General features: G+C 39.4%; 1 protein-coding gene across 5 annotated transcripts in view; it reads right to left on the bottom strand.

Annotated features, from left to right (window-relative positions):
* Atg5 (autophagy related 5) overlaps window positions 1–25,016 on the bottom strand; it is a 107,958-nt gene that overhangs the window by 43,981 nt on the left and 38,961 nt on the right. For all 5 annotated transcript variants that reach the window (XM_041654796.1, XM_041654799.1, XM_041654797.1 and 2 more), the window contains one exon: window positions 574–668. In XM_041654796.1, the coding sequence (XP_041510730.1) occupies window positions 574–668 (95 nt within the window). The remainder of the gene's footprint in view (window positions 1–573; window positions 669–25,016) is intronic.

The following is a 25,016-nucleotide window of genomic DNA, read 5'->3' as shown; positions in this document are numbered from 1 at the left end:
CACCCCCGTATAATCCCAGTACTGAGGAGGCTATGGTAGGGGCATAACAAGTTCAAGGCCATCTGGACTGCTGTGGGAGACTCTGTCTCAAAAGACTTTGGAGCTTGGGGTGCAGTTCAGCTGATAGAGTATTTGTCTAACATGCACAAAGTTCTGGCTTTCCGTATAAAATGAGACATGGTGGCTACAGTATTAGTACTTGGAAGGTAGAGGTAGACGTTCAAGGTCTGCCTCCATTAGATAAGTTCCAGGCCAGTTTGTGCTCCTTGAGACTCTGTCTCAGCAAGACAACAGGACTTCAAATGTGCACCAATATTAACTTAGGGGGTTACAAATAAATTGAAGCAAATGGCTGAATCAGTAAGTACATTAGATATAACCAGTGGCAACTATGACAGCCACACATTTCAACACAATCTCCAACTCCACTATCAGCAAAAGAGGGTTTGGCAAAACCTGGATGCAAAGCCAGATGCGAGGTTTCCACATAGACATAAGAGTTTTAGACACTGTGCTTTAAGACGATGCCCAAAGCTTTTAAAAAGTTGTATTTTTCATAATGTTACTTCCTACCTGATATATTCTAAAAGGGATATAACGAAATCCATTTTCTTCTGGAGGATATTCCATGAGTTTCCGGTTGATGGCCCAAAACTGGTCAAATCTGTCTGAAAGGATATAAATTCTGTTATTAAGAATGAACGTCATTAGTAGACTAGCTCATAAGAAGACATGAAAGTCCTAAACATTCTCTCAGAAGTTTCTGAAAAGCAATTGGGCATGGTTTACAAATTATTTCTCTTAATGTTAACATAAAGGCTCCAAAACCACATAGAAACCCTGCCTCGAAAAAAACCAAAAAAAAAAAAGAACAAAACAAAAAACATAAAGCAAGGTATGAAATTACTAACAGTTTTTCTCTCAAGAGAAACCCTATACAGGGATGTGACTACTTGTGTTACCAAGGCAGAGACCAGCAGTGATAACAGCATGACTCTTCATTTAGCTTCTGCTGATAATCTATAGTAGAACAAATCTGCACAATTTAAATATCAGCCAGCACTTATGGAGAAACAACAAAACAGAAGAGCTTCCGAAAGAAATGTGGTACCTGCTGCTGGGGCAAAGTCTGCATAGCCCTTGCCTTGAAAGCAATGAGAGTTGAGTTCAAACTCCTAGAACCTGCGTAAATATGTCAGGCATGGTGGTGCCTACTTGCAACCCAGCACTGGAGAGAAAGAGACACTGAGTCCCAGTCAGGCACCTAGCCTAATTGGCAGGCTACAGGAAATGAAGGACTTTGTCTCCAGGTAAGGTAGAGGCTTTCCTGACACTGGGAGTGTCCTTGGGTCTCCATGTGTGCACAGAAGCACACAGAAGCACACACACACACACACACACACACACACACACACACACACACAGACAGAAACAGAGACACACAGAGAGAGGTCAAGGAGGAATATAATCCCCTGGTAGACTTGGCTTGCCTAATAGGTACAAAGCTCTTGGCTCAATATCCAGCACATGGGAGAGGGTGGGTGGAAACAAAACATAGAAGTGCATGTGCAAACTGTCAACTGCACCTTAATTTTATACTGATTACGATTTAATTTTTTTTCAGGTTGAATTGCAACATTACTAAGTTATAATAATTTGCAGATCATAAAAATCTGCAGTCTCTAAATACATTCAGAGGTCAGACCATTTATTGTAAATGCAATCATACAGTATGTGGTCCTTTGCATTTGCTCTGTATGTGTGCATGTGCACAATATGAAGTTTTCAAAGTTCATTCTGTACCATGTACAAAAGTTTTCTTTATGATCGAATAAGCATTCAATGATATAGAGTTATAAGATTTTGCTAACTTACAAATATTTGAGTCATTTCTACTTTTGGCTATCATAAATCACATTACTAAGAATATCAGTGTACACATTTTCTATGAATATGTTTTTAATTCTCTTGCTGGACCTAAAAATAAAATTCCTGCATTTTATGGCAAGGCTATTTAACTGTTAACATGGTAAATGTTTTGAGGAAATGACAAACTGTTTTCCAAAGTAACTGAACCATTGTCCATTCCTACCAATAATGTCAAGAAGTTCTAATCCATGTTTGCCACTGCCGGCACTAATCATTTCATTCATTTTTGAGACAGTCTTATATGCAGCCTTAGCTGGTCTCAAATTCATAGAGACCCACCTGTCTCTGCCTCTCAATTGCTGGGATTAAAGGTGTGTACCACCATCACCTGGCCATTTTTGTTTTTTTGATATATTCATCTCAGCTGGTATGAGACAGTAACTCAATGTGATTTTTATTTGCGTTTCTCTAATGACTAACAATGAGTTTCTTTTCATGTGCTTGATGGCCATTTCTGTATCTGGAGATTTCTCTTGATAAATGGCCAAAGTTCTTATTTGTTTTATTTTATTACTGTGTATGATGTGTGCTGTGTGTGTGTGTGTGTGTGTGTGTGTGTACATGCACACATGCCACACTGCACATGGGAGGTCAGAGGACAACTTTTGGGGTTATCTTCTCTCCTTTTCCCATGGGCTCCAGGGATCAAACTCAAGCATGATGATATACTTTCATAATTAAAACGCATGGGAGGTGGAGGCAGGATGATTTAGAGTTTAAGGCCAATCTTGGCTACATAGTGTGTTTGAGGACATCTGAGGCTACTTGAGATCCTATCACAAATAGACAAAAAACCTTCCAGCAGAGCTGGGTGTGGTGTCACATATCTGTGATCCCAGCATTTGGGAGGTAAAGGTTTCTGGACATTCTAATCTATATAGCAATGTCCAGGCCAGCCAGCACATCATACCAAGATCCCATTTCAAGACATGCAAAACAAATCCCCCAAACAAACCTTCATTAAAATAGATTTACATGGATTCCACCAGAAGAGTAAAGGGTTAAAAACCCAAACAGAAAACAGGCTAATTCTCAACTAGGAAAGATTTAAGACCGCCGGGGAGATTGGGTAATTGTCTGGAGACATTATTGGTTGTCAAAACTTGTCTGAGTGCCTAGCAATTAGTGGATGGAAGCCAGGAAAATTGCTACACAGTACAATACATAGGACAGCTCTGCCAAACAACTATGTTGACCCAAAATGCCAATGGAAGGAAAGCTGAAAGAGGGTGAGTACAAAGTTTCTGGAAAGACCTCCAAGGCATAAAGTATATAAACAAAGAGAAAGTCGCACCACACACCCTCACTTCCAATTCGTCCTTCAGCATATGCACTACAATATGGGCTCAAATCCCTTCCAAGTCTTCACAATTTCAACTACTTAGAGCTTTCTCAGCAAAGCGTGCTGAGATCCCAAAGCAAAGTGTGCTGAGATTCCAAAGCAAAAGGCTCTTCTGTAGTTCCCAAGATGGGTCAATGTCATTGGGGAAGAGGAATCAAAGTAGGATGTCATTCCTGCCATATATGCCCAGCTGTACATTTTTCTTAGGAATACAGAAGTCAGAACACAGAAAGCTTCCTGCCTATAAACACAGTAAAGGCCCCAAAGAGGGCTAGTCCTTTCTGGCTCCCATGTGTCCTGACACTTATTGTTAATCAGCTGTGCTCCACATTATCCTGGCTATGTGGATTACAGATTCACTCTGGCCTGGTCCAAGGAGCAAGCTTCTTTAATTCGGGGTGTTAACTAGACTTCCCAGTTGAGGTTAAATCCCAGTCTCGGGAAAGGGCTCCACATTAAGTCTTTCCTCTCCCATCCCTAAGTAGCATTATAGTTTCCTCATAACTGATAGTGACTCTTTGTAAGTGTTAGAAACCAGGTGTTCCTCCTGCCTGCCTTCAGCGACTCAGCGCCAAACAGCCACATCATCACCTGCTACCAAGTGTGACACATTTCTACTGTCTCCAAGAGTTGAGTATTTTCCCCATGTCCATGCATTATACCCATTTAAAAGGTCCCCACTACCATGGCCCTGTGCTACTGTGCGCTCTCTCTCTCTCTCTCTCTCTCTCTCTCTCTCTCTCTCCCTCCCTCCCTCCCTCCCTCCCTCCCACTCAAAGGCAACCTTTTGCTTCCCCTAACCCCCCCAAAATCACTTTCATCAGGTCCGTTTCATGGTGTGACTTAGTAGTTTACCTTGGCTCTGATCTACCAAGGTACTCTTCCTTTCACCAGGAAGGTGGAAGTCCTGTTGGTTTCTGGGCCACACTAGGTAAATGTTCTGTCTTTAAGTTATGGTTGATGAATTTGCAAGTTTGTTGCAAAGTGGAAGCCAGAGCTGTACCTAGCTGTGGGGAGGGTAAAGGGCAAGACAGCCACAGTGTGCACACACCCATCCCCTCCTACAATACCAGGTCTGACCCAAGCTGCTGATCTAATAGGTCTGTACAGATTGTTCGTGAATTTCATTCTAAATTCTTGAGTCCAATTCTTCAGTTTCTGTTGTAGAATAATCTTTTCGTACACTGTGAAGATCTGTTTTTGCCAAGGTGCCTTTTGATTGATTTAAATAAAAGCTAAACAGACATTAGCTAGGCAGAAAGTATAGGTGGGAGAGTCAGACAGAGAGAATGCTGGGAAGAAGGGAGGGGTTGCCAGGAAGGAAGTAGCATGGACGGTACAGAGTAAAGTTAATAAAGCCATGAGACAAAAAGTAGATTGATAAAAATGGGTTAATTTAAGTGGTAAAAGCTAGTTAGTAACAAGTCTAAGCTATGACCGAACTTCCATAATTAAAAAAAAAAGTCTGTGTGGTTATTTGGGAGCTGGCAGGAAAGACAGAAAAAACAAAACAAAACAAAAACCCAGCCTACAAGCTTCTGTTTCTTCAGCTGCTGCTCTCCTCTGCTTGCTCTTCCCTCCACATAGGTACCTACCTGCTTCTCAGTCCTGGTAGTTCCTCCTTGTCCCTTAACCATTCCTCCCCTTATTCTATGTCATGTCTCTCTGGCTCCTGGATACAGCTTCTATGGCCTTGGGCCTCCTACCATGTGAGCAATCTTTTCTCTTGGCTCTGGCCTTTTCTGCACACCCATGGGTCTCTTCACTAAAGAACTTACTCCCTCCCTTTTCCTCTTCAGTCTCCTTGAATATCTCTGGCTCCATGCAGTCCTGCAGCTTCAGCTCTAAGCTCTGTAGAGCTTATAGGAACACACCCACAGTCTTTTGCTTTGTGATCCACTCTCCCTTCCTCTATGAACTCATATTTGATTACAGCAGCCTGGCCTCAAAACAGATCAATGTCCAAAAATTGGCACACATGGCTTCCAAATTCTCACATATTATAACAACTGCATAAGCAAATGCTCCCCAGATCTCTTCTATCTAAACTCACTCTGTTCTATACTTCCAAGTCTCTTCTAAGGTTCTACTTCCCACTCTAAAATCTTTTGTCTCTAAGGTTTATCTGCACTTTGCTCCCAAAAAAACAAAACAAAAGGCTTTAAACTTATAACAAAAGGTTTACAATAGAAAACATATATATATATATATATATATATATATATATGACTCAACTCTTGTTTAGTATGTGTGTGCGTGTGTGTGAGTGTGTAGCTTGGATTCAACTCTCATTTAAAAAAAATAGATCTACTAGCAAAACAGATGGTTTTAAATAGCAACCATGTGGCTCTCCTCCATCTTGGCTGATGACCTCATCAGGATGTAAGCAGTCAGGCGGTTGGCAGTCATCATTACTAAGGTTAAAGGATACATAGCATGTGATTTAACTTCAGATGACCACATGGCACAGAACATTAAGTATAAAACTTCTTAGTCCTATTGAGCTCTCTGTTTATCACTGTATCTCTTTTTAGACCAAGGAAACAATAAGTCTCCTAAATATTGTGGATTGGTATATGGGTGTCTGTATGATGACAAAAATTTAAGGTTCTATTTGCTACAACATACTATGCATGTGATTCAACTCTGGTTAAGAATTTACTATATGATGATAAAAGTTTAAGGTAATAAAGGTCTACTCAGATTAATAAAAGCTGGTTTAGATGTATGCCTAATTACTTACGAATTTGCTAACTGTTCAACACCAAGCTGCTAGAATATTTAGATAAGCAACAATATGTCTGATAAATAAGGTATATTCGATAATTAAGATTTAGAAATTCTTAAGGTCTACTCAGGTTAACAGAAACATCTGTCTACCTTTGTCTTTTGTTCACTTTAATCTTTACCTACTTGGATAAAAACTACAACATACAAAAAGCTGCAGTGTTCTATAACAGATCAATAAAGTTTCCATATGGACTGTATCTATGATTAAAAGTTTTATTTTGATAACAAGAGAATGTCAATTCAAAAATTGTTAATTTTAAGGCTAAATATAACAGGGATCAAATGCCAAGTCCTAGTCTTATGAAAACTACTAGCTTGTAAAGTGTTAAGAATAATTAAGACATGCAAGTGGTCAGTTAACTTATAGACGATCAGATGTGTTCAGAACTATACTTGTAGTCATGGTAAGCACTAATGTAATTAATTACAGGAACATGCTTACTTTAGTCTCCTGTGTATGTTTTCAAAGTTAAGTGTAAAACAAGCAAGTAGAAACAAGCAAAGTTTGTTTAGTTTAGATATATTTAATATATTATAATACATGGTCCTCAAACTCTTCAGAGATTGGCTGAATATGACATTTAAAATGTTTGATAATAGTAGTAAAAAAAAAAAGCTTCCTGTGATAGAAGTGCCAGTTCCTGGCAGTAGCCCTAAAGAAGAACTCTGCCTGGAGTTTGCTTTAAATGTGGCAAAGCAGGCCACTGGTTAAAAAAATTCACCTTGCCCACTACCAGGACCCTGTTCAGGCTGTAGACAAGCAGGACACGGGGGAGTTGATTGCCCTGCTTTGCTTAGACAAGGTAGGCTGGTCCCCCAAGTTCCTATTTCACAGGAAAGTCTGTTGGATCGTCTGGCCTAGCAGCTGAAGACTGATGCCCTAGAGCATTTGCCCCCTCAGACCACAGAGGAATCTAAGGTGATTGTTCAGGTCGCTGTCATTTTTAATAAGATTCAAAGCTGCTTGGTCTATACTTCCTGCTTATTCCGGTGAAATTTATCTTCAGATCTCCGACAATGTCTACAGCTAGGCTAATGATAGCTGTCAATTTAACAGCAGCAACCAAGATCTCAGGTCTCTTCATATATAAAAACTAGGCCTCATACCTCACTTTCCAAGATCTACTACTAGGTCTAGACACAATTTACTTTGCTACCAGACTCTAAAAAGAGATAAACTCACAAAACAAATTTCAATGTAACTTTACTATTCCTTTAAAAAGAACTCGCTTTACAATGACTGCTCTTAGTAATCAATCATCTGTGCCTCACGGTGAATGATTGGATAGAAAAAGGCATGAAGTTTATTTAAGGTCTGAGGATATAAAAGCTTAAGTTGTAAGGAGCTAAGAAAATGTTTTAGGGTCTAAGAAGGTGTTTGAAGGTATGCAAATACAATTTATAAAGGTATAAGGAAGTGACTTACAGTATATAAACATGCAAAATGTTTCAGATCTCTTCCTCTGTCTATGCTATTGTTATATTCAGAGTTCTAACATTAATCAACAGAGTTCTGATAAGCTATAAATCTATCTCTGGTAATCACTGACTACTATTACCATGGTCACAAGCTCAAGATTTTAAATCTCTGCTGGTTGTCTTCTAAGTCTAGACTTAAAAGAGCTAAGCATATCTGTCTAATCTCTGTACACCCCATCCTATCTTCTGGAGGGAGGAAATAGTGTTCATGTTTTTAACCCAAAATCAGTTTGGGTCTCCAAACTTCTACTATGACTCAAAGCCCTTTTCTACAGATCGCAAATAGTGGTAATGCTAACATATCTGAAACTTTTGCCTCATCAGGAAATCCAGATCTCACAGGTCAAATGGACTCCAGATATGTATTGTCAATTAAAGCCTGTTTTCCCACCTGCCTATTCTACTTATTCCTGACTAAGAATCTATCCCGCTCTCCTTTCCCTGGTCTTAGGACTTCCCTCTAACAACTACCACGACCATGGGCCTAAAAGTTTCAAATGTACACCTAAGAAAAAAAAAACCTTCCCTTAAACTCTTTAACTTTACCCTCTTCCATAATATATCTGTGTTAGTAACCTGCCAGCTTCAGGTGTTCCCTCAAAAGCTGCAGCTCAGAGAGCTGCATAGGGACTAGCCCCAGGTGGTCCAGCCTCACAAACTTGCTCCAATTACCGCCTGCACATCCCTAATCCCAGATGGTTCCACACAGCTTCAACAGCAGTGAAACAGCCTGATCTTCCAGAACAGTCCCCCAAAATGTCAATATCCCCAGACAACAGTAAGCAGTCTAAAGAGCATAGCACCATGATACCTGCCTCACCATCACCCCTTCCTATTTCCTCACCTTTTATAACAAATGAAAGGGAGGAATGTTAGAAACCAGGTGATCCAGCACACCTTCACCTCGGCAGCCACACTATTACCTGCCATCAAATGCGACACATATCCACTGTCTCCATGAGTTGCATATTTTCCCTATGCAATGCATTATACCCCTTTAAAAGGTCCCTGTCACCACGCACCCCTCATCCCTGTGCTCTCTCTCTTTCATCCCCACTCAGAGGCAGCCTTTTGCCCTATCTTCCCAACAAAACTCTTTTGTGAGATCTGTTGTGTAGTGTGATCATTGTGGCATTCCTTGGGCCCAATCAATCTGCCAAGGTACTCCTCGTTTGCAAAAATCCTAACAATAGGACTTCATAAAAACAAAAAATGCCAGTGTTAGGAGAACCTGTAACCAGGTATCTTCATACTAAACTTAGAGTAACAATGTTTCTTATATACACTTGTCAAAGATTAAAATAAAATTCAAAAAACAATGCTTATCCAGAACGTATCAGCTTATAAACCTTGCATGGTGGATCATGCCTACAGTTCTAGCTAGTGCAAGGCTGAGGAGGAGGACTGTACTGAGTTCCAGCCCAATCTGAGCCTGATAGTAGAAACTTGTCCTATGCTCTTCCAAAGAAAACAAAAAAATAAACAAGAAGTTGACTTTGTACTTGTGCTTACTATTACCACTTTCATTTCTCTCCTCTACCACTCAACAGCCTCCTAACTAGTTCCTACCTCCCGAGTTATCTGTAACACACACCACACAGTGTTGTTGGCAAACATAAACCATTTTTCAAATATTTTCCTAGCAGGTTATAAAAATGTAATGATACACTTTAATAACATGATTAAGTATAAGAATCTTTTTTAAAAACATTCTTTTTGTGTATGCACGTGTGTGCATGTTTGTGTTTATGAACGTATGTTTGGGCTATGCATGTGTGTAGAAACCAGAGAACAATTTTGTTTTGAGACAAGGCCTTTTACCACCAGAGTCAGGCCTGACTGGTGCTGGAATCCTAAGTACAAATCATCATGCCTAGATGTTGACATGGGTTCTGGATATCAAACTCAAGTCCTCATTGTTGTGGCATATTCCTTTACACTGTGTGAAGATACATAACTGTAACTGGTTTAATAAAAATCTAAACGACCAATAGCCAAGGATAATTTCCGGGGCAGAGAGAATGTGGGGAAGAAGAAGGGGAGTCACCACTGGATGTGGAGGAAGCATAACATGTAGGAGGTGAGGTAACAAGTCATGAGCAGCATGTAAATTAATAGTTATTTGAACTTATAAGAGCTAACTATTAAGTCTCTGTGTGGTTATTTGGGAGCTGACAGGCAGGACAGAGAAAGACTCACTACATATGGCACCCTACTTCTAGGTACATATTTCCACTTAAGACCAGAGAAAGCTTAAAAAAGTTTCCAAACACACAAAAGTGGAGTCAAGCACGACTTCCTAGTCCTGTAGTGTCTCATGTGGGCTGCAGTTCACAGATGTGTCTCCCACTGCTGCTTGAGCCACCAGAGTGGCATGAACAATGGTGTGTGGCATTTTAAGGTTTTGCTCATGCAGATAGAAAAGATTACAAATACATAGTATAGCAGATCCAGACAAGAAAAAAATATTTAAACAGGTTACAGTGTTTAAAAAATGTACATAGGCTTCAAAAATAAGACAATGGTATAGACAGTCATAGAAAAAATAGTTAATAAGGAATAAGAAAATAATCTGAAGACAAAACAGAATATGCCATGTAGTGATGATGAATACATAGGGAGTCTGGATTCTGTATGTTACTCTGTTGTCTTTGAAGTTTTTGATTGCTGATAAGCAAAGAAAAGCTGCTGGGAGACATGGGATAGTGAAAGGGACTGCTGAAATAAACCAACCTAGAAACTTTAAGAATATGTTAACTTTAAAATGGAACTCAAAAACTTACTTTGGGGACGAGGCTATGCTTTTGCTTCCCCAGGAAATGAAAGGCTGCGGTGTTAAAGATTGATAGAGATCATATTTGATCAGGAAAAATCCCCCTGAAAATCCTGGCTATAGACATAAATAAAGAAACCTAGAAAAACTACAAGACAGGTGATGCATATTTTACCTGTTCAAATGTAAAACAAAAAATCATCGTTGGCTGGGTTATGCACACTGCACAGTCCATACTTGTGTTAATGCAGATATATATGTTATTTTGGAAAGTTTATGTATTTTTTTTTTAAAAAGCTGGTTGGTATTGGCACATGCCTTTAATCCCAGCACTCGGAGGCAGAGGCAGGCGAATCTCTGTGAGTTTGAGGTCAGCCTGGTTTTCAAGAGCTAGTTCCAGGACAGACTTCAAAGCTACAGAGAGAAACCTTGTTTTGGTGGTGGTGGTGGTGGGGCGTGAAGGAGAAGAAAGCTTATGTGTTTTCAGAGCAAGTGGACTAGACACCAATGGAAATGGTAACTCAGGTAGTGATGAAGCCTCTCAGAGTGTCTATGTTGCAGTTTCCTCAGAGTTCTGCATCTAGAACAGCTTCAAGGTTGCTGGCTGAGACTCACAGACTATTCTAGTATTTGACCACTATTCTAATTTTCTCAGGGTCTGACAAAGATGCTAGGGTCCTCAGACAGCTGGAAGCAGTCGAGAGAACACAATACCCATATTCCCAAGAGACAAAATGAGTGGTTTTTGGTCATTTGGTGCATTATGGATGTCTGTCATTGTTTAGGGGGGCTGGTTACAAGTTGTTATTGGTCATCGTCAGGGAGGATATTAAGCAAAAGAAATTAGATTCATGGATCTTGTTCTGAAAAGAAAAATGAGTACACAGAAATGAAAGGATGAGAGAGTAGATTATTCTATCTACTTTCAAACTAAAAAAGCAAATACTGACCTCAAATATTTTAAAATGATATGGATTTTGTATACTGATACAAATTTAAGATTATTTTTGTTAGAACATACTTATTACACATGTTTCTACTCTTGTTTAAGTTCCTGTACTTATGCAGCTCATTTAACAATGTAATATAAAGTTTCTATTCTTTGACAGTTATTATTACAAACGATTTAGGATAATAAAAAAATGCAGATTATTAGTTAGTCACCTATTACATCAAACTCGTAGTAATGCTAGGTATGTTTCCAAGGACAAACAGAGATATATTTTAGATAAATAGATGGTTTTTAATGACCTACAGGATATGGCATTTAAATTGTTTTTTTAACTTAGGGCTTCACATGACAGTGAAACATGTCTGCTCTTTGCAGCACCAATTTACTTCAGAAAAAAATGATGGGCACCGAAGAAACTCCATATGGAGTTTGTTTTCAATGTGGCAAAACTAACCATTTGGGCAAGAAATTGTTCTTGACTGCTGACAGTATGCTGTACAAAAGTGGACAAGCAGGACACAAAGGAAAAAGACTGCTGAACTCTGACAAAATAAGGCAGGGCAGTGCTTCAAAATTCCTGCTACACAGAAAAGTCTGCCATTGTGTGGGATAAACAGGAAAGCGACTGTGTGATGGAGGAAGGTCATTTGATAGGCCAGCCTTTAGGTGGGTGGAGTAAACAGAACAGAATGCTGGGAGGAAGAGCTCAGACGCAATGGCTCTCTTCTCTAGGGCAGACGCGATAAAGCAAGCCACCAGGCCAGACATGCTGAATCTTTCCCGGTAAGACTGGAGCTACATAGATTATTAAAAATGGGTTAGTCAAAATATGAGAATTAGCCAGTTAGAGGCTAGAGCTAGTGGGCCAAGCAGTGTTCAAAAGAATACAGTTGTTATTTCGGGGCATAAGCTAGCCAGGCGGCCGGGAGCCAGGTGGCAGGAACGCAGCCCGTAGCTCCCTTCAACAACTGTTGAACTTTGCCAAGATAAGGTGGGACAATCCTTCAAAATTCCTGCTTATAGAAAAGTCAGTCAGCTATTCTAGGCCTGGAAGCCAAAGAGGATACCCCAACACTGCCGAGGACCCTTGGGGTGACAGTACAGGCAGCCAGAAGTCTCTGCTATTGTTTATTTTTGGAAGTAATTGCACTGAACTTTCTGTTTACTCAGGTAATAATATATCCTTCTGTGGTCTTTGATAGAAATTGAAGGCTAGTCAGTTACAGTTTTCCTTAGTTATGATAGAGGAAAAAGTAAGCACAAAAGTTTGGACTCTTCAAGAGAATATAGATAATGGAATATTTTCTCTAAATTTGCCAAATATAAATGAACTGGACATTGTAAATGTAATTCTAACCTGATAATTCTTCTTATTGTTTATAGTTTTATTATGTTAGAGTTAAAACCTTCTTTATTTAGATAAAAGGGGGAAATGTTGTAGAATATTCCTTTACACCGTATGAAGGTATGTCACCGTGACTGTGACTGGTTTAATTAAAAGCTTAATGATCAATAGCCAGGCAGGATTTTTGGGCTAGAGAGAGAATTCTGGGATGAAAAAGGTAAGAGTCGCCAGCTGGAAATGAGTAAGCATGACATGTAGGAGATAAGGTAACAAACCATGAAGCACGGGGCATTATGCAATTATCAGAAATGAGTATGTAATAGAAATAGGTTAAGTTACAAGAGCTAGTCAGAAACAAGTCTAAGCTATTGCCTGAGCTTTCATAATTAAAAAGAAGTCTCTATGTTGTTTATTTGGGAGCTAGCTGATGGGACAGAAAAAGACTCGCTACACCTTATGATCTCAGGAGAAGCATTTTGCTGAGGAAGCTTATCCACCCAGTCCCAAGAATCACTGTTTAAAAAAAAACCAGACCTCTTTGCCTACAACTGGGGTAGATGGGTCCCTGCCCAGTTCTATAAGTAGGAATCTATAGTTAGTAATGAAGCACCTTTCCCCAGATCTCACCCATCTCCTCTCCTAGTAAAGCTCTGCTGCTCCTACATTCCCCAGAGATCACCTAGCACCTCACTCATGCACTCATGCATGCATGCATTCATTCATCCACACTAACTTGCTTACTTACTAAACTCCAAGTCACAGTATCCCCCACCCCAGAAAATGTCAAATGTGTGTGTGTTCTGTAGTAGGCTGCAGTATCGTCTCTCATTTTCACATAGCTGCTTCCTTCTCACCATTCAACTCTCAACACAAATGCCATTTCTGACTTCTATATTCCTAAGCAACAGTAGCCCCATTCTTCCATTCATTCCCTTTATCATTATTACTTTTCTCCAACAACTTATTATTTGAGTCTGAATATTTATTTACTGTCTTTCTACTTTAGGTAAAATAAGTTCCACAAGGCAAAGACTGTCTTCCATATCTTTAGTTCCAGGAAGGCACATAGTACACAGTCAATGAATATTTGATAACAATTAAACAATGAAACAAATGAGTTATCTAGGCAAAGAGAACATCAGAAAGAAAATTTCAAAGGATCCATAGCTAGTGAAAAAGGACAGATGGTCTAGAAAGACAATACTACATTTTCACTTTTGCCACCAATAGATGTGAGATCTATCTAGCAAGACATCATGTATACTTCCATGTGTGCAAATGATGTGTGTGTGTGTGTGTGTGTTCAGGTGTCTATGCCCATGTATAAATACTGAAGCAATAGAAGGACATTGGGTACCTGCTCTAATACTCTCCACCTTATTCCTTTAAGACAGGATCTCTTATTAAACATGGAACTACACTAGCGGCCAGTAAGATGTAGCAAGCCTCCTCTCTCTGTCCAACACTGAGGTTACAGGCATACCAGTTTTTTTTTCGATTTTTTTTTATTAAATGTATTTATTTATTAAGGATTTCTGCCTCCTCCCTGCCACCGCCTCCCATTTCCCTCCCTCTCCCCCGATCAAGTCCCCCTCCCTCATCAGCTCGAAGAGCAATCAGGGTTCCCTGACCTGTGGGAAGTCCAAGGACCGCCCACCTCCATCCAGGTCTAGTAAGGCAAGCATCCAAACTGCCTAGGCTCCCCCAAAGCCAGTACGTGCATTAGGAGCAAAAACCCACTGCCATTGTTCTTGAGTTCTCAGTAGTCCTCATTGTCTGCTATGTTCAGCGTGTCCAGTTTTATCCCATGCTTTTTCAGACCCAGGCCAGCTGGCCTTGGTGAGTTCCCGATAGAACATCCCCATTGTCTCAGTGTGTGGGTGTACCCCTCGCGGTCCTGAGTTCCTTGCTCGTGCTCCCTCTCCTTCTGCTCCTGATTTGGACCTTGAGCTTATAATTCGCGATCCTAGGGAAGCTAAATAAGAAGCAGAATCCAAAGACAAACATATAGGCATCCTCCTGAATATTAACCTTCATCAGGCAATGAAAGGAGACAGAGACAGAGACCCACATTGGAGCACCGGACAGAAATCTCAAGGTCCATACCAGTTTTTTATGTAGGCTCTTAGAATTTAAACTCAAGCCTTGGTGTTCTTATCTACTGAGTATCTTCCCAGACCCGATAACGGTGTTTTTAAAACTGTGCTTCAATTTCTTCACCTACAAAGTGGAGAAAGTAGAAATAGATATTCATGATAGTACTGGAAGAGAAAGAAGCAAATAGATGCCAAGTGCTACATCACGTTTACTTTCGCTTCCAGATTATGTAACAAGGTTAAGGAAGCATAGGGAATCCTATGTAGAAGCAGTTCTGTTCAAATATTGTCACCACAGGCTTGCCTGGAGTGTTCACCATGCTCAAGGACAGAGTATTATCAAATGCAATGTAAATGTTGCTTGCTATACTTTTGCAATTCAGCAGTCTTTGCCAGCTTGCCTTGATGAAGAGAATAAGCCATCACAACCTGCTGCATCATTTTACATTGCCCTGTATGCACCATTCCATTCCCTCCAACCTGTTCAGTAATTACAGGTTCTATCTTTTCAGCCAAGAGGTACAATTTTGTTGCCGTTAACTTTTTTATCAATTTCAACTGCTTTTACCATGAGTTATAACAAGAAACAGTAGTAGGAACAGGAATAATGATACAAAATGTCAACATCTTAGGAGCCTCCAGTTTGGACAAACTGGTCGTTTGAATAGGTATGGCCCCCATGCGTCTGAATGCTTGGCCTATAGCAACAGGCACTATTAGGAAGTGTTCTTGTTGGAGAAAGTGTGTCGCTATGGAGGGCGGGCTTTGAGGTCTCATATGGTCACTCTATACCCAGTGTGGTAAACTGTTCACTTCCCGCTGTCAGCAGATCAAAATGTAGAACTCTCAGCTCCTTCTCCAGCACCATGTCTTCCTGCATGTCAACATGTTTTCTGCCATGATAAAAAGGACTACACCTCTGAACCGTAAGCTTAACACCAATAATCACTGCCTTTCATAACTTCCTTCTCTTAACATACTACAATATTGGAAGACCACTTGCCTGTGTGTACAAGTCTAAAGTTTGGTCTCCCCCCCTCCCCACTTGTAGAAAGACTAGCTAGGGGTGAGGGGTGTAACTTAGTGATAGAGAACTTGCCTGGCAAATGCAAGTACCTAGATTAATGTTCAACACTGCAAAATAATAAAAAAATAGAAGATATGGAAAAAACTAGTATGATAGAGGAAACGTTTCTAGTTAATCTGAGAAAGTGAAAGGTTTTACAATTATTATACTTGATTAAAACATAGATCCATAAATACAGTTAGTGATAGTTATCTATGAAAACCTCATAAATAGTTAACACTGATGCTAAAACTTAAAAACTTACTAAGCATTGAAATAAAATCATGCTCAATTTTAATTATGGTTCTTCTCTCTCTCTCTTTTATTTTTTGAGATAGGGTTTATTTGTGTAGCCCTGGCTCCTCTAGAAGTCACTCCGTAGATCAAGTCTGCCTCTGCCACCCAATCCCAGGGATTAAAGGAACACGTTACCACTGCCCAGCTTAATTATGGTTTTATTTCTGTGATTAAGTTTTTCTCTATGTGTGGGAACATGTCATTGCCTGCAGAAGTCATAAGATGATGCTGGATCCCTTGGAGCTGGAGTTACAGGCAGTGGTGAGCCATATAATATGGGTGCTGGGAACTAATTCCCTTTTTGCCAAGTGCTCTTACTTTATTATCTCTCCAGTCCCCAGGCTAAATTTTAATGCTCATATCACTGGCAATAAACTAGAGCTGCAAATTAAATCTTTAAAGAACTCCTCAAATCCAACCAAATAATATTTTAAAGAAAGCAATTACTGAATTCTTATTAAGAAGTACTTATTTCAGATTCATTGAAAAACTAAGATTCAAACTTTAAAATTTTCATCAAAAGCTAACATACTTTGTTGTCCTGTGTGCTCACATTAAAAAATGTGAAAGGATATCTTTACCCAGAGTCACCTCTTTCCTTAATCTAAAAGACAGCATTTAAGTCCACTGAACAGGCTGGAAAGCTGGCTCAGAGGTAAAAGTGCATACTGCTCTTCCTGAGAACCTGAATTCCACTCCCAGAATTCACCACCTGAACTCTAGGCCCTGGGGATCCAACCCCCTTTCTGCCCACCGTGGGCACTAGTACTCTCATGTACTTATCCACGCGAGTACTAGTACATATCCACATACATACCCATAAACATAACCATATTTCCACTTGCCTCTGCTTCCCAAGTGCTGTTTTAAGGGCATGGGCCAACACACCTGGCTGATTTATTTTTCAAAGTGTATGCTTGTGGATATGTACATGAGTGCCGGCATTCAAGGCTCGGGCAATCACGCCCAGAAAAATAAATAGATAAATAGAATGGAAGTCTTAAAAAGACTTACAGAGCTGGAGTACAGTGTATGCCAAGACTGATTATCTGAACGTGTTCCTGTTCAAACTACAGATGGCGTCTCAAAATCTGATTCACCATGTGTTAAAAAAATGTTCTTCCGCTTAGACAGTGCATCATGTCTGAGATTCGGAGAGCCAGAAAGAAATTAAATAATTAATCAAACTCATTTTATTTCACTCATGAAGCAACTTAAGTAGACAAAACCAGAAATCTATCCTAAGTTTCATAAGTACTAAAGGCAAAAATAGTCCATGCTATGGTCACTGTAACTTGTTAAAATTGTTTTTATTTCATTTTATGTGTCTAGACATTTGCCTGCATGTATGTCTGGACACCATGTGCATGCCTGGTATCTGCAGAGACCAGAAGAGAGTGAAGGGTCACCTAGAATAGGAATTACTGTGGTTTCGAACCACAATGTGGTACTGGGAATCAAACCAAGGTTCTCTGGAAGAGCAACCATTACTCTTAATCTCTGAGCCATCTCTATAGCTGAGGTTAGTAAAATCTTTGCAATATTTATTATATAAAATATTTTCTTTTTATCAGCCAAGCGGTAGAGGTCTTTAATTCCAGCACTAGGGAAGCAGGCGGATCTCTGTGGGTTCCTGGCCAGCCTGGTCTACAAGAGCTAGTTTCAGGACAGGCTCCAAAACTACAGAAAAACCTTGTCTCAAAAAACCAAAAATGAATAAATATGTAAATAAAAAATTCTTTTTAGCTAATAAAAATTCCTCATGTTTCAATCAGGAAACACTGATGATTGCCAGTTGATAAATGCTTCCAAGCAAAGATCCACTAATGGTCACTGAACATGCAGAATGAACTGGAACACTCCTTGGGTTATGTCCTCATTTGGATTACCTAGGAAGCCTTTGAAAGTACCAGCGTGGGGACCCTCCCATATCAATTACAGTGCCTAACTTACTGGCACCAGTACTTTTTCAAAGCTCTCCAGATGACTCCAATATGTAGCCAGGGTTAACAACCTCCAGATGTGATGCAATATGCTTCACTTTGGAATTCGAGGCTATCTAGGCTGAAATTCCTGGTCCCATCTCTTTAGTAGATAAATTCATTTCCTCATTTGCAACGTTGATAACATTTATCTAATCCTTATAAGGAATCACAAGATAATGGATGTAAGAGTATCCAGGCCTGAGACATTATATAATTTTATTAACGGCAATAACTTCTAGGAAAGTTCTCTTCTTTTGTTCCTTGGCTATATGAAAAAATACCCTTTTAAAAGACATTCCTAATTTATCTTACCTCTACCTCAGTCTGAAATCTGCCTCCAGGAATCCTCAGAATGAGACTGTGTCTGAGAGCTGTCTCCTCCCGTTTTATATTCCTCTCTAGAGCTGGGATTAAAGGCATGCATCACTACTGCCCGGTGTTTTAGGCAAACTAGTATGGCTACTGGGATTATTAAAGGTGTGTGTTACCTCTGCCTGGACTGTAAGTCTGACCAGTGGGGCTGTTTTACTCTCTGGCTTTTCAGACAAGCTTTCGTTATTAAAATACAAATGAAATATCACTACACAAGAGTGCAGTGTGGAAAGTGGAGCTGTTCAAAATATTATACACCTACTCAAAATTAAAAACTACAGGACATAAAACAAGTACACAATAGGCTTTCTCTTTCACTTTATACATAATTGGAGAAGTCAAACCAGCATAAAATTACAATTTCTAAAATGTCCAATCAGGCCTTCTGCTTGCACTAGTAGTGCTTGGTGGTGGTTCTCTGCCCACCCAAACCTATTCCTCAATGGCAGAGAAGGCTCAGCCAAGTGGTCCTGAACTAAAACAACACACTGGATGTTTCGATGGTGGAAAGCAGCACTGAACAGTTACACCGAAATAGCAGCAGAGTGGAAAATCAGAAGGGCGCTGGAGACATGCACATCAGGTGGATGGCTCACAGCTACGTGCATGTAACTCCAGAGTCCAATGTCCCTGTCTCCACAGGCATCTGCATGTATGTGACACACATACAAACAGGAAAGTGTGCATGCACGCACACACACACTCTCACTTCATTCAGCAAATTCTTTTTTTAAAGAGTTATTTATTTCATGTGTAAAACTTTTGTTTGACAAGTATGTATGTACAGCACACACATGCTTAAGTATCCATGGAAGTCAAAAGAGGGCATTGAATCCCCTGGCAACTCTTAAAAAGAAAACATTTAATTGGGGCCACTAGCCCCAATTATGATTCAGTCCATTATCATGGCGGGAAGCATGGCGGCATGCAGGCAGATGTGGTGCTGGAGTTTTAGAGTCCTACATCTTGCAGGCAACAGGAAGTCGAGTGACTGTCACACTGAGGGAAGCTTACATAAAAGAGACCTCAAAGTCCACCCCTACAGAGACACACTTCCTCCAACAAGACCACACCTCCTAATAGTGCCACTCCCTGTGGGGGCAATTTTCTTTCAAACCACAGTAGGTAACACAATAAATAGCATTAACTGCTGAATACTGAGCAAAAATGTATATCCAACCATGTAGACCCCAGAGATCGTAAATGGAAGGGAGAAAAATGTATATCCAACCATGTAGACCCAGAGATTGTAAATGGAAGGGAGAAAAATGTATATCCAAACATGTAGACCCAGAGATCGAAAATGGAAGGGAGAAAAATGTATATCCAACCATGTAGACCCAGAGATTGTAAATGGAAGGGAGAAAAATGTATATCCAAACATGTAGACCCAGAGATCGAAAATGGAAGGGAGAAAAATGCATATCCAACCATATAGACCCAGAGATCGTAAATGGAAGGGACAGAGGTCAGTAAACTGAACTCAAATATTTGAGAGGAAAGAAAGAGTTAAGACAGATATACAGAACTGGGAAGCTGGAGAGATGGAGGACAAGGGTTTGATTCCCAGCACCTACACGATGGTTAACAATCATCTGTATTTCCAGTCCCAGAGCCCTTTTATGGCCTCCTCAGTATTGAGAGAGAGAGAGAGAGAGAGAGAGAGAGAGAGAGAGAGAGAGAATGAGAATACATAGAAATAAAGCTGGGTGTGTTAACACATGAAGGTAGCAATGGAAGGCAGAGGCAGGTAGATCTCTGAGTTTGAGGCTACCCTGGCAACAAAGCAAATTCCAGGACAGCAAAAGGTATTTTGTCTCACCTGCCACCCTCTCAAAAAAAAGATATGTAGAGGCAGAGAGGTGGGTGAGTTTGAGGCCAGCCTGATCTACATATTGTTCCAGGACAGTCAGGGCTAAAAATTCTTTCTAAGACCCTGACTCGAAATTTAATCATCCTAAAAATTAATTTTAAAATTTAAAAATATATAAACTGCTCATTTATTATGTAATGAAACCATGTTAAAATTTTCTTTAAACTTTCTCACCATGTTATAGATTCTTTAATGTTACATGCATATAGCTTTAGACTATACTTTTTCACTGACTGAAAAAAAAACTATTATAGGCAAAAGATAAATATAAAATATCTACTTCTTGTGAAATTGAACAGTGTATGAATTTGGATGATTCAGGACTGTATCTTAGTCTACTATACTCTATCCACTATCTCTCACACACACAACAGACATTTCTAGCAATGTCTATTTCCAGATGGATACCCAGACAGCTCAAACTTATAGCCACAAAAATCTCTCAAGTCAGCTTGCCTCATATACCATATATATGCTCTCTCTACTATTTCACAGTTCACAGTGAATACACTAGGATTCAACTCAGATCCCAAAACAAGTGTTTCCTCACTACACGCAATTTAATAATAGGGTTTTGTCAATTCTACCATCAAAATAAATCTCCACTGTACTCTTTTTTCTCCTATCACTACTGCTCCCAGTCTCCACTATCTATCTCTGAGCTTTTATTAATTGTGCTTAGTTTGGCATTCAACATTTGGGGTATAAATTCATGAGAAAAACTGTTTGTCTGAGACTTTTTAGCCACTGGCTCAGGCCAAAGTTGGACCCAAAGCTAGCCACCTAAGATCCGGAGAAAAACTAGCACTCCCAGCTCCCATCCACCCAGGTTTAGCTTCCATGTAAAGTCGGAAAATACACAAAGAATCTGGATACTGTATGTTATTGTGTTGTCTTTGAATTGTTTGACTGCTGAGGAAGGAACACCTGCTAAAAGGCATTTGATTATAAATGCTCTTGAGTAAATCCAACCTATATATTTTGAAAATGCCTTGATTTCAAAATTTAAATTAAAAGATATGTTGTTCTGGAGAAGAGGTTTTGCTTTTGTTTCTACAGGAAGTGAGAGGCTGTGAATTCATTCTGGGTTAAGAAAAATAAGGTCTAATCAAGGAAGATCCCCTGAAAAATCTGATAGGAGATGGCCCAGATGATCCAACACTTCAGAGTATCTGTTGCAGTTTCGCCTGAGTTCTATATGCAGAACAGCCCCAAGACTGTTGGCTGAGATGATCCAGCTGCACAGAATACTCCAGTAAGGACTTCACCATAATCTTTTCTTTGGGTCCCATAAGATTACCAGCACCTCTAGTCAGCAGAAAGTAGTCTAGAAAACTACACCCACATTCACAAAAAATGGATTATGGATGTCTGTTTTTGTTTAATGTGTTGGTTACAAGTTGTTATGGATGATTAGGAAAAAAGTTAAACAAAGGAAACTAGATTCAAGGTTCTTGTTTTGAAAAGAAAATAGGGGGAAATAGATATGACAGGATAAAAGGGTAGATTACTGAATCTACTCTGAAGAAAAAAGAAAGGATTGAGATATGATAAGATAAAAACATAGATTACTGAATCTACCTTTGGAAAGAAACTGTTTAAATGTTTTACATTGGATTGGACTTTTGTATATTGAATACAAATTCTGTGTATTGAGATTAATTGTTAGAACATACTGTACAAACATTTCTACTCTTGTTCAAGGTATTTTACCAATATAATTCATTTAAAAATGTAATGCAAATTGCTAGTCTTTGAAAATTATTATCAACTTTTCGGGATAATAAGGAAATACAGGTTAGTAATATTAGTCATCTATTATAACTGAACTTGTAGTCACATTAGTTATGTTTTCAAGGTCAAACAAAGATATATTTTAGATAGACAGGTCATCTTAAAACACTTCAAAGACCTACAGAATATGGCATTTAAAATGCTTTACTAACAAAGGTTCCTCTTTTTTATGACAATGAGACATGTCTGCTCCTGGAAGCACCACTCTATTTCAGAGACGATAATGGGCATCACAGAAACTCCACAAGGATTTTACTTTCTTTGTGGAAAAGTAAGCTGCTGTACAAGAAAATGCCCTTGTCCTGACTGCTGATAGTATGTTGTCCTAATTGAACAAGCCAGACACAAAAGAAAGTGACTGTCAAACATTGTCAAGACAAGGAGGGACAGTCCTTCAAGACATCTTGCTTCACAGAAAGGTCTGTTGGATATGCTAGGCCTGTAGACCGAAGATGGAGATGCACCAATGTTGCAGAGGAATTTTGGGTGACTGTCCAGGAAGCCAGCTGTTTCTGTCATTAGTCATGTTTTCGGAAGCTGCTTGCTTGCACTTCCTGCTTACTCAGTTACTATTATTTCCTTCTTGTTTCTCTGAGGGAGTTGAAAATTAGACAGTTAATAGTTTTCCTTGTTTACCTGATGTAGAAAGCAAGTTACAATAGAAAATAAATTAGGTATAAGACTTTGGACTCACTAAGAAGGGTTAGATATAGAGTAGTTTCTCTGAATTTGTCAAATGCAAATTGACTAGACATTGTTGATGTCTTTATTGTCTGTATATATTGTATACAGCTATTACACTTATTGTATATAGTTTTTATTATATTAGTTATAACTTTCTTTTCTATTTTAGACAAAAAGGGGAAATGTAGTGGCATTTCATTTGTATTTTCATAAACAAAACTTGCCTGAAGATCAGAAAAGTAAAATAGTCACACTGGCCACCCTTACAGATCAGGCAGCAATGATACACACCTTTAATCCCAGTTTTCACACTCACCTGCCATAGAAACCAGGCGGTAGCAGTGCCAACCTTAATTCCAGAATTAGAGAGGATTATAAAATGGGAGGAGACAGCTCCCAGACACAGTCTCATTCTGAGGTTTCCTGGAGGCAAGATCACCATTTTCGAACTGAGATCGAGGTTAAAAGCCACTGGCTGGCTGCTTTGTTTTTCTGGTCTTCAGGTTGAACCTCAATATCTGTCTCTAAGCTTTCGTTAATCATGCATCAGGAGAGCATCATAAAAAAGAAAAGGGGCCGGGCATGCCTTTTATCCCAGTACTCAGGCGGCAGAGGCATATGGATCTCTGTGAGTTCCAGATTAGCCTGATTTATAGAATAAGTTCCAGGACAGCCGGGGCTACTCAGTGAAACCCTGTCTTGAAAAACCAAAAAGAAAACAACAGGAGAAAATTCTTTATCTAAAAAAAAAAAAAAAAAAAAAAAAAAATGAAAACAAGGCTTTACTGAGGTCATAGACAGTGGTAGACACTCTGCCTTGGTAAATTTGTGGTTTTAAATTTGTGTAAATCTTCAGATAAGTAAGAATTTCATTAAAGGAAACAAAAAACTAAAATTTAAAACACTAAATGAGGGCCAGTGAGACAGCTTGTAGATAAAGTCACTTGCCATGCAAGCTGATAACCTGAGTGTAATTCCTGTATCCTATAGTAGAAGAAAAGACTCGTAAAAGTTATCCTCTGACGTCTACATGTACACTGTGACACTTGTACTGCCCACCATACAGACACTCACATGCACACACAATGTAATAATAAATACCAAAAAAAAAAATGAACACTAATAGAAGAGCTGGAGAAATGGCTCAGGAATTAGGAGTAATTGCTGCTCTGCCAGAGGATCCAAGTTTGGTTCCTAGCACCTACAAAGGGTGGCTCACATCTGTAACTCTCATCCCCAGGTTATCCAGCACTTCTGGCCTCCAAGAGTAACAACATTCCCATGTACGCACATATTCTTCTCCAGTCAAATACAGAAACTTCATTAAAATCGAAAGTACACTTTTAAGGCAATAAAACCTATTAAAAGATGAAGATGGAGGGATGGCTCAGCATTTCAGATTGTTCACTACTCTTTTGGAGAACTAGAGATCAATTTCTGGTACCCACAGATGCTTGTAATTCCAGCTCCAGGCCATCCGAGGCCCTCCTCTGGACTCAACAGGCATCCCTACTAAGGTGTGTGTGTGTGTGTGTGTGTGTGTGTGTGTGTATACACTCATCCATACACTAAGCAAAGCAAAATAAATCTTTAAAAAAACAAAACAAAACAAAACCCTCAAACATGGACTGGCGTGATGGCTGAGTGGTTAAGAGGACATGAGTTCCTTGGTTCCCGGCAAGCACACCGGGTCACTCACAACCATCTGTCTGAAAATTGAGCTCATTTTATTGTCTGACAGGCCTGTATTCCCTCTCCAGCAAAGACCACTTAAAAAGTAAAGTAATTACTAGAAAACAATGTAGTCAAAGTAATTTATGCTCCTTTTCACTAAGGTATTAAGGATTTGACTCTTGTACCTTGTGTACTGGAAGAATATATAGGTACGTGTACTCAATAGTTCCTCTGATGTCCAGAACTTAGCCTTTATAATTCTAATTCCATTACAACCATTTTGGTTTTAGCAACTTCATATCTTATTCATTTAAAAATGCCTTTCTCTGCTTCATCCAGGCAATCCTCAAATCAATGGAGGAAAGAAAAAACAAACAATCAACAAAACCAGTCACTAGAATCCTGCTTTTCTATTTATTAAGGGAACTCCAAAGAGAATAGTGATCTGACTGACTTACAGATAAAAGAGAGAACTACGTAACAGGAAAAGAACAGAGTAAGTTCAGATTGTAGACCAATAAAAACAGCAAGATGAAAACATAAAACATCTGCCTTGAGTATGTAA

This window comes from Microtus oregoni, unplaced genomic scaffold (assembly GCF_018167655.1).
Source record: "Microtus oregoni isolate MIOR12 unplaced genomic scaffold, Mior012 000006F_ref0000085, whole genome shotgun sequence".
NCBI lineage: Eukaryota > Metazoa > Chordata > Mammalia > Rodentia > Cricetidae > Microtus > Microtus oregoni.
Note: the sequence above shows the minus strand (reverse complement) of the source record. Positions and strands in the feature narration are given on the sequence as shown.